The following is a 9,530-nucleotide window of genomic DNA, read 5'->3' on the forward strand; positions in this document are numbered from 1 at the left end:
GGCTATGGCAGAACCCTATGGTGGACTCCATACGGGTGTTGTGTTTATTGTGTCATGGACTTGACACGGCCAACGTCATGGACTTGACGGGCGTGTGAGACGCTCCTAGTCATGGACTTGACTAGGGTTATGGCTGGACCCTATGGTGGACTCCATACGGGTATGTTTGTATTTCCGTTGTGTCATGGACTTGACATCGGAGGTCACGCGAGTGACAGGTGCAGGAGACGCGCGTAGTCGCATGTGATGCGATGGCCAACGTCACGCGAGTGACGGGCGTGTGTGAGACGCTTCTAGTCATGTCGATATGACTAGGATCTCTGGCTAACCCTATGATGCGATGTCATATGGGTATGATTGTGTTTGACATATTTGTGACTGATGTGATGTAGTTATGCATGGATATCATTGTTGTTTGTTGGTTGTGAATCATCGAATTAACACCGTTCTCGCTGAGAAAGGGTTTACCGGGTTCAACCCGGGCTACTCACTAAGCAGTTGTGCTTAGCCCTCGTAGTTTATATTTTTCAGATCACGAGGATTACGCCTAGCGCATCCGGCAGACGACGACCTGAGAGAGGCAGCATCATGTACGGGATTTACATTTTGGGTTACGGAACTTGTATTTCCCACATTTTGTACAGTTAAATTATAACTATTCGGACATGTGTTAGTTTGCGATATTGATCGCCCGTGATATTTTCCGCTGCTTACTCTGGTTTGATTAAAAATATTTTTGTATTTCGTGATTTTGCTTCCGCGACTTATTATTTTATTTTATATCGTCCATGTGACACAGCCCGTATACTGTACACGAGTTACGGGTGTCACAAAAACTATTTGTCGAAAAGGGGCAAAAAATAAACTGTTTGGTTTTTCAAATTTTTTAAATTTAGGAACTTCCTAACTTTTGATCTTTCTCCTTCAGATGTTGACACGTGTATTTTTTAAAAGGGTAACGATGTCTTTTCATTATTTTTCAGTTTTTTTTAAATCCTAGATTTTGAAGGGTTATGGACTGTAAGTGAAATCGACATTTAAAGGTATTTCTGTAATATTCCCCTTTCGTAGAACCCTAAGGTAGAGTTAGTGGCGGAGAAGTAGGCAACGACGGGATTTCGCAGTTTCCGGTTTTTGAAGACTCTGTCGAAAGAGTCTTACATGTTGATCGTTGGGAACGCAAAGGAGATTCTGCGCCGAAAATCAGAAAGAGCCACTATCGTTTCTTCCTTGTTTCTTTAAGATCAGAATCACAACAAGACAGAATCAAAAAAGGCAGATGTTGTAGTTCTTGTGTTGTAGTAGCATTGGCGACTCGTGAGTATTTATTGAAGGGAGATTTTCCATTTCTCTTTCTCAAGTTTTCCTTCGTGAAATTGAATGATGTTTCCCTTTTCCTTGAAACAGAAGGGTTAGGGTTTAAATTTTAAAAATGAGGAGAGAGAATTTTGTTTTAATGAATTAAGTTATTCTTTTTAGAGTAAAAATCCTAGAGTTAAGGTTACCTCGATTTGGTCCAAAAAACTCACTGGGTTATAGGGTGTCAAAATTGGGCTACTCGAACTCGAATAAAATTCAAATGCCGATCTTATAAGATTTGCATTAGAACCGAGTTAACCCGTTTAGCACCTATATATATATTTCACATAGACCGTTTCAAAATTCGATCTGAATTTGGTCTGACAATCTAATTTTTTTTTGCAATTTATAAATTTAAATCCAAAATTCGATATGTTTGTCCGAGTAAAATTTGCATCCTTAGCAACCGAGTAAATAATATATCAGAGAGTAGTCTAAATAGGTCAGGAGAATTGGTTGAGTAGTCTATGATTCTTCAAGAGGTCATGGGTTCGATTCCACTCATCTGCAAGCTTGTCACCTTTGAGTGGTTTACTTATTTTACGTGGTTTGGTTTGCAAGCTATTGCATAGAGTCAAGGGTTTACACCGCATCCGAAAGGATGTGGTTGAGTTTCTACCGATGTAAAGATATATATATATATATATATATATATATTTATCGGAGGGTGCGAACTAGAAGAGTAACCAAAAGTTTAGATACGCTAATTTTTTAAGATACGTATGCGGTTTTGGACCTAAAACCCAAACCGAACCAACCATAACCAGTTTGGTTCGGTAACCTAGCGAATTTGCCCAGTCCTATTTTTGGTTGTTCCTTTCAAATTTCAATTAATGAAATCACTCAATTTACTAATATAAAAGGACTATATATATGGCATTTTTTCTCAAATACACTACTACTGTCGCTTCTATTTCAAAGGTACACTATTGAAAATCCCTTCAAAATTTTTAACAGATTGTACACCACTTTTCATATTAAAAGACTTAAATATCCCTATGTATAAAACCTCCAAAATACCCTTTTTTTAATCATTGGACAATAAAAAATGAGAATTAAAAATTAGATTTAATATAAGATTAATGCGGTTTTTTTCGCATTTGATTTTTTTTGCCTTGGGCCCACGTGTCAGATACGTTTTTTTTTGTGATGACTTTTTTTTACTTAAATTTATACTTTTGAACATTTTTTTTAATTTTGATTTTCATAAAAAAAACCATTTTTTTCATCAATTACTACTTTTTGGAATTTATTTTGAATTTAATATATTTTGAAAACAAATTTTGAGAAATTTATTTATAAAAAAAAAGTATCGTCTCAAAAAAAAAGAAATTGATCAACGGAAAGAAAAAATTTGTCTCTGACCCACAATCAGAAAATTAAGTATGAAAATAATTGAGAAAAACAAAAAAAATTGACATCTGTCGAAAAAATAAAATTTTGTCTTATTATAAACCAAAACTAGTATTTTGCAACTGGAATATGAATACATTACGATTTTCGAAATTCGATGAAAATGTCCCAAAAATCGTTAAATGAAACGAATTTTTATTAAGAACTCATATATATTGATTGAATATTGTCTACTTAAGTGGAAAAATTGAGTTTAAAATCAAATTACAAAACTTTTATATAAAATCATCAATTTTGGACCAAATCACTTCATAACTTTTCTTAAACATATAGGAGTGCTTTCTAACTTTCATGATAAAAAATTTCAAAATTTTTATTTCCTTAATTTGTACCTTTAAATCATTTTGTAATACATATTTGGTATGTTTTCGTTATTAATCGATAAAAAATTTATCAAAATTTATGAGTATTTATATAAATACGACTAATGTAAGTCGTATTTAAATTATAATTTATAATGTTTTCGTAATAGATTTTTTTATCATGGATCCACGTGTCAGATGATTACTTTGACTTTTTTTTCATCAATTACGACTTTCTTTTTAATATTATGACTTACTTTTTAATATTGCGACTTACTTTTTAATATTGAAAAATAGTAACTATTTTATTGCAACTTACTTTTTAATAAATTGCAACATACTTATTCCATTAAATACGACTTCAAAGTTTACAAAATCAACCTATATTCAAGTAACACAAAATATCATAACATCAAACCTAATACAAAATACCAAAATAACATAACATCTCACAAAACAACATAACATATAATAAAATTAAACTTATTTCAAATGTCTTCAACTAGAAAATACCATAATATGATAAATATATAAGAATATTTTTAATCATTTTTGTTAAAAAATTTCAAAATTTTTATTTTTTTAATTTGATGTCTTTGAATGAATTTGTAATACTTATTTTGAACAGTTAGATAATCAATTGATAAAAAGTTTATAAAATTTTCTGAATTTTTATACAATTACGATTAACGAAAGTCGTAACGTAGATGCAATAAAGTGGCAAAAAATTGGTTTTGTTTGATTATAAAAAAAATATGTATTTTTTTACAGCTAATTTTTTATCTTGGGTCTATTTGTCAGATACTTTATCTTTTTTTTTTCCTTCATGACTTTTTTTACTTAAATTCAAACTTTTGAACATTTTTTTTAAATTTAACTTTCATAAAAAAATTCTTTTTTGACTTTCATCGATTTCCATTTTTCTTCATTGATTTGTTTCAAAATCGCTGTTCGTTTTGTCTGATTTCGCACTTTCTCCCTTTTTTTTAAATATGTAAAAACTGTTAAAAAATTTAACATTTTTTTTCTCTCTCTCTCAAATAAATCGGTACAAATGCATATAGTTCTCATACGTTCTCTTCATTAAGAGTTACATAGTCTTTTCCATTTATTTTAAGGGTAAAGAAGACTTTTGCCAGTAGGTTATATTTTCAAGGTGTACCCCATGAATTCATAGAAGCGAGCGAAAGGATAGTGTATTTGAGAAAAAATGCCTATATATATAGAGCGAGAATCGTCCAAGTTAAAGAGACGTCGATAGCTAAATTCGATGTCTCGAGGCTTCCTCCAGATCCTGGATCTTCCATGGATTGAAGCCCTAAAACCTTATACTCAACTTGCACTCTGAGAGCTTTATCTTTATAGATTTGCGTTGTCCATGGAAATTTCCGAGTCTGCGCAAAAGACCGTTCTGCTCGAGCCGTTCGTAAAGTAAAATCTCTTTAGCTTAAACCCACAGCTTGAATTCGTTAACTCATACCTGCTGCTTGATCCTGCGCATAAATGCTTGAAAGTTCTAGCTTTGATTCACTTCAATTTTCTGCGTGTTTCTTCTTGGATTTGTGGCTCTGAAATGCTTGATTTTGTTATCAAATCGATTTGATTTAATGTTTCAGGTTGGTGAAGCTTGTTGCTAGGGCTTTCTATGATGATTATACGTCGAAAGGGGATAATCAGCCGAAATCGGCGAGAAGCGACAACAGAGGAATTGCGGTCGTGGTGCTCGACGCTCTCACCAGGTTTGTCTGCTCGTAGCAATTTTCTTTCTCCAAACAATTCCCCGGGAATTTGGTAAAACCAATTGTTGCAATATAGTTTCCTCGCGGATTCCTCTAGTCATGATGAATTAGTGATTTTCTTTTAGAAGTGCTGATACTTAGCTGACATATTGGGTTCTGAGATCTGACATATTGGTGTTTTCATGCTGTTTATTATGACTGGAGCATGCTTCGTCTGATTTTCGTCTTTTGCTTTCCGTTTTTCTTGTGTGTAGGCGACAATGGGTTAGAGAAGAAGATTTGGCGAAGGAATTGAAGTTACACACCAAGCAGCTTCGAAGAATGTTGAAATTCTTTGAAGATGAGAAACTGGTCATGCGGGAAAACAGGAAGGAGGTCGGTCACCGAACATTTTTTTATTAGAAAGATGTATTATATTTGCCGCTGTAGATGATGCCCCCTTAATGTGCATGGTGGACCCGGTGTTCTACGGATTGTTTCAGGCTTAGTGTAGATATCATGTCGTTAATAGTTTATTGGCGTAAAGTGTGAGAATTTCACACTGTTTGAAGCCCCTAATGGCGACAGAATGATGGAACAGATACTAAGATAGCTCAGCTGTACTGATATGTTTGAATAGGGTTGATATTCAAGCACTCTTATCCACACTGTTCTCGCTTCTCATTTCTGCTTTTCATCATGACATGATCTGCTCTTTTCTTACCACTGAACAAGCTTCTCCATGTGATTGATAGATTTTTTGCTTCTTTTGGAAGCTCTAATTTCTATTCTCCTGATTTGTTGTTGTTGGGTCATTTTAATAGACTGCAAAGGGTGTAAAGATGTATAATACTGCAGTAGCTGCCACAACTGATGGCCATTCAAGAGGAGCAGAGGACAAAGTTAAGCTCCATACCCACTCATATTGCTGTCTTGATTATGCACAGGTTGGCTTCTCGTCCCTACTCTGTAAACAGCTCTTTGGAATTTTTATCAAACCAGCCAACGATATAATATAGAACTTGGTTTCAATGTTTATTTCATGTCTCAAAAGGTAACAATCTTGCAGATATATGATGTTGTTCGGTATAGAATACACCGAATGAAGAAAAAGCTCAAGGATGAATTGGAAGACAAGAACTCTGTTCAGGAATACGTGTGTCCTAGTTGCAGAAGAAAGTTACGTCCGTTAGTCCTTCTGCAATTATAGAATCAGTAATGTGCAGTGTGGTGTTTTGTGCTCATTAAACCTGAAGAGTTTCTGATCTCATGTCTTCAGATACAATGCACTGGATGCATTGCGATTAATTTCTATGGAAGACGATTCTTTTCATTGTGAAAACTGCAATGGGGAACTTATTGTTGAGAACAACAAGCTAACATCCCAAGAAGCAGGGGATGGTGATGACAATGCAAGGAAACTTAGACGTGAAAAGCTAAAGGAGTTGATTCAGAAGTTAGAGGTCTGTATCTATAGCTTGTTAATTGTTAGGTTCAAAAGTTTTGCGGCAAAACTCCATTATATAATTAATGAAGTGGAGCTTGTTATATACTAAATCTCTACATAATCTGGAGATTCGTGATTAGTGATAAACGCGAAATTTAATTTTCTTGAGGTAAAGTCTTGTATGTGAAACCTTTGAGCTTACATACATATTAGAAGCTAGCTGTATACATTCATATTCTTATAATTTCTTGCTTATTGTAACATTGTTGCTCCGATAAAGGGCAATTTGTGCCGGTTTTTAAAGTCATCGACTTGTTCTGATAAAGATTTCTTATTTCAGGCTCCCAACTCGGTCATTGTACTGTTTGTGGGGAGAGTTTGTATCACAGTGTCTGACAAATTTTGGATATTGTATTTACTCGATTGTTTCCTCCTCTCTTTTACTTTGAAGACAGCTTCAGTTTGCCAAAACTATTCTTAGTAGGTCATGTAATTCCAGTGTTTGGTTTTTTTATAAATTATGGTCTTTCAAACAATATATCAGTATCTCTAGTTTGTATGTTGACAGTATTGGAGTGAAAAGTGCAGGTTCAGATGAAGCCTTTGATGGATCAAATAAATAGAGTAAAAGACCTTCAAGTTCCCGACTTTGGAAGTCTTCAAGCTTGGGAAGCTCATGCAGCTTTGGCTGCTCGTGGCCTAAATGGTGATGCTAACCCAAATGATCCTTCTAGATCTTTTCAGGGTGGATATGGTTCAACACCGATGCCCTTTCTTGGAGAGACAAAGGTAATAATCCTCAATGTGCATGAATATCGAGGCCTAAATGAATTACTTCGATACTTTAGTCATTGGTGTCACAGTAGCTTTGTTACAATTAGATTTCCCTTGTTCTTTTAGTGGAGTCCGTTGATGCTAAATTTTCCTTGGTATGGTGAAGTTTGTTGGCCATTCCTCATCTAGATATGCAAATGTTAGGTATTCCGTAGACATAGAGAGTAAAAATAATTTTGTGAGTCTGGGTCGGGGATGTTCTTTTTCTTTCCAGATCCCAACAACTTGGAGAAACACAGAGACTTTTCCAGTTTTTGTTTTTTGCATGTCCTTTTTCATCTTCAGTTGTCATTGATTGATTGGAATAAAATTTTATATGGACAGGTGGAAGTTAACCTTGGTGAAGGAAAGGAGGAAAATGTCAAATCTGAAGGCGGAAGTTCTGGACTGAAGGTTTTGCCCCCATGGATGATTAAGCAAGGAATGAATCTTTCCAAGGAGCAAAGAGGAGATATCAAACAAGAATCAAAGGCCGATGGAGGTAGCTCAGCGACAGGAAAGCTTTCAGATGAAAAGAAGTCAGCCATGGGGAGCGACAACGAAACGAACTTACAGGTATGTTCCCGAAGATAAACTGTTATATACTCTCTATCTTTACCCATGTTCCTCTGAATCATGTTTATAAAATCTTGGTGTGCTTGAATTGCTTTTGCATTTTGGTGCAGGATGAATATGTCAAAGCATATTATGCTGCTCTACTGAAAAAGCAGCAAGAACTGGCTGAAGCTACGACGATGACAGAGTCTGTGGATGCAGTCACCTCTGATACTCCGTTGGATACGTCTTCAGGTCGTCAGGTGGGTATGAAATCAAAACGGGAAGGGGAAGAGGATGAAGATGTTGAATGGGAAGAAGAGACTACTATACTAACAGGTTGGTATAAGTATTTCCCAATCTTGATTTATTTACTGGTTAATCATTACCTCCCAACCGGATGGAATCATTACCCCTAATGATTTTGGGAATGTGCAATTCCTTTATTAACTTGGAATTGCAAAAGCAAAACTGTTGTATTAGTAGCAACTTGTTAGCCAGTAGCAATCTTGGGGTTATTAGTAATCAGACGTTCTCTTCTAACATGTGAAGTGTATATTTTATGCACAGCAAACTCCAATACCGAAAATTACAAGGTGGGCGATTTGAATGTTGAGGCGGAGGCTTTAGCAGAGGAAGACGAGGACGAGGACGTTGACTGGGAAGAAGGCTGAATTCACAGATTCTTCCGAACACGAATTCTCGAAAACTTGGTGGAGAATTGAAACATCAGTCGCAAGATCCTAAACGAAGGATCGAAACGGTAGGAAAAAGGATTGAAGAATCAAGAATTGCGGGCCAGAAAAGACTGTCATTTTCAGACAGTAGTTGGTATTGTTCCGTCTTCCATTTCCTTTGCCTCCATAAACATACCCCCAGATGCAATATAGTCAAGTGAAAGAAGCAAATGCTGCGTTTCTTATTTTCATTGCTTCCTTTCTCATCCATGAAGATGTTGACTTGGTAAGTATACTTCTTACCAAGTCAACTCAACCTTGTGGAAGTTCGTTTATTTCTGTCTCTTTTCGGTATTCTGTGATATCGACAGAAACAATCGACCAATGGACACCCGGTCTAGCCGGTCTTGGTTCGGTTTGTTAACACATAAATTGGATGGATGGTTTAATTTAGCTCATGAAAAGAGCTTCATCATAAACTGTTTCTCAATTAGAATATAGAAGAACAAGTACCGATATAAATAAAAGTTCAACGACAACAACAAAAGCACACTATTAGAATGAACGAATAACAACAAAACTGTAACATATTCCTTCCGAAGAACACTTGAGCAGATACGATGTTAATCTAGCGGCATGTGATGTGATTGTTTCATAGCGTTGAAGAGTGCTGGTGGTTATGGGTGGGGGAGATGGAAGCGATGCAAGCGAGGATGAGGATGGCGGAGGAGACTCCGTCGCCGTCGAGATTGGAAGTGCTTCGCTTGAACCTGCTCGTCTTTCCTTTGTTGCACTGTGTGATTTGCCTGTGATTCTCACTCTTTTTCTCTTGTTTCTGCACTCTCATGGCTTCTTCTGCTCTACTCACCATTCTCTCTCTCTCTTTGGGTTATATAGTAAGAGGAAGATGACAGTATTGCTTGTGCTTTTGTGTGTGCAATGAGGGAAAGAGCTTGGAGAGTTGCCCAAATTTATAGCCCGAAGAAAGTTGGACCAAAATGCCCACTGACTTGATATTTTATTCCTTTTTAAATGTTAGTATGTTCAAGTATTTGAAAACGATGCATTTCATAATGGAAATACGAGAGAGAGAAAATAACGACAATTTATGAATATATATATATGTACAGAAGGCTAATACATGTACAAGATAATTGAAATTGTACACATAATCAAATAATTGTAACCATGTGTTCTAATTATTTATGTATAACCGGACAAATGAAATAGTTTTATATATATTATC

The 9,530-nt window shown here is 35.6% G+C and overlaps 2 protein-coding genes across 2 annotated transcripts; one reads left to right on the plus strand and one right to left on the minus strand.

The window, feature by feature from the left end:
- Positions 1–4,271: 4,271 nt before the first annotated feature.
- LOC104803141 (general transcription factor IIE subunit 1-like) lies at positions 4,272–8,537 on the plus strand. The gene is made up of 10 exons (XM_010527021.2): positions 4,272–4,505; positions 4,691–4,813; positions 5,068–5,188; positions 5,617–5,739; positions 5,862–5,971; positions 6,072–6,255; positions 6,828–7,028; positions 7,398–7,628; positions 7,739–7,946; positions 8,178–8,537. The coding sequence occupies exons 1-10, from the start codon at positions 4,453–4,455 to the stop codon at positions 8,279–8,281; spliced, it is 1,458 nt and encodes a 485-aa protein (XP_010525323.1). The 5' UTR covers positions 4,272–4,452; the 3' UTR covers positions 8,282–8,537.
- A 219-nt stretch (positions 8,538–8,756) lies between these two features.
- Positions 8,757–9,240, minus strand: LOC109116227. Its single transcript, XM_019201271.1, has one exon. The coding sequence runs from the start codon at positions 9,153–9,155 to the stop codon at positions 8,937–8,939; it is 219 nt and encodes a 72-aa protein (XP_019056816.1). The 5' UTR covers positions 9,156–9,240; the 3' UTR covers positions 8,757–8,936.
- Between the last annotated feature and the right edge of the window lie 290 nt (positions 9,241–9,530).

This window comes from Tarenaya hassleriana, unplaced genomic scaffold (assembly GCF_000463585.1).
Source record: "Tarenaya hassleriana unplaced genomic scaffold, ASM46358v1 Cleome80, whole genome shotgun sequence".
Lineage (NCBI taxonomy): Eukaryota > Viridiplantae > Streptophyta > Magnoliopsida > Brassicales > Cleomaceae > Tarenaya > Tarenaya hassleriana.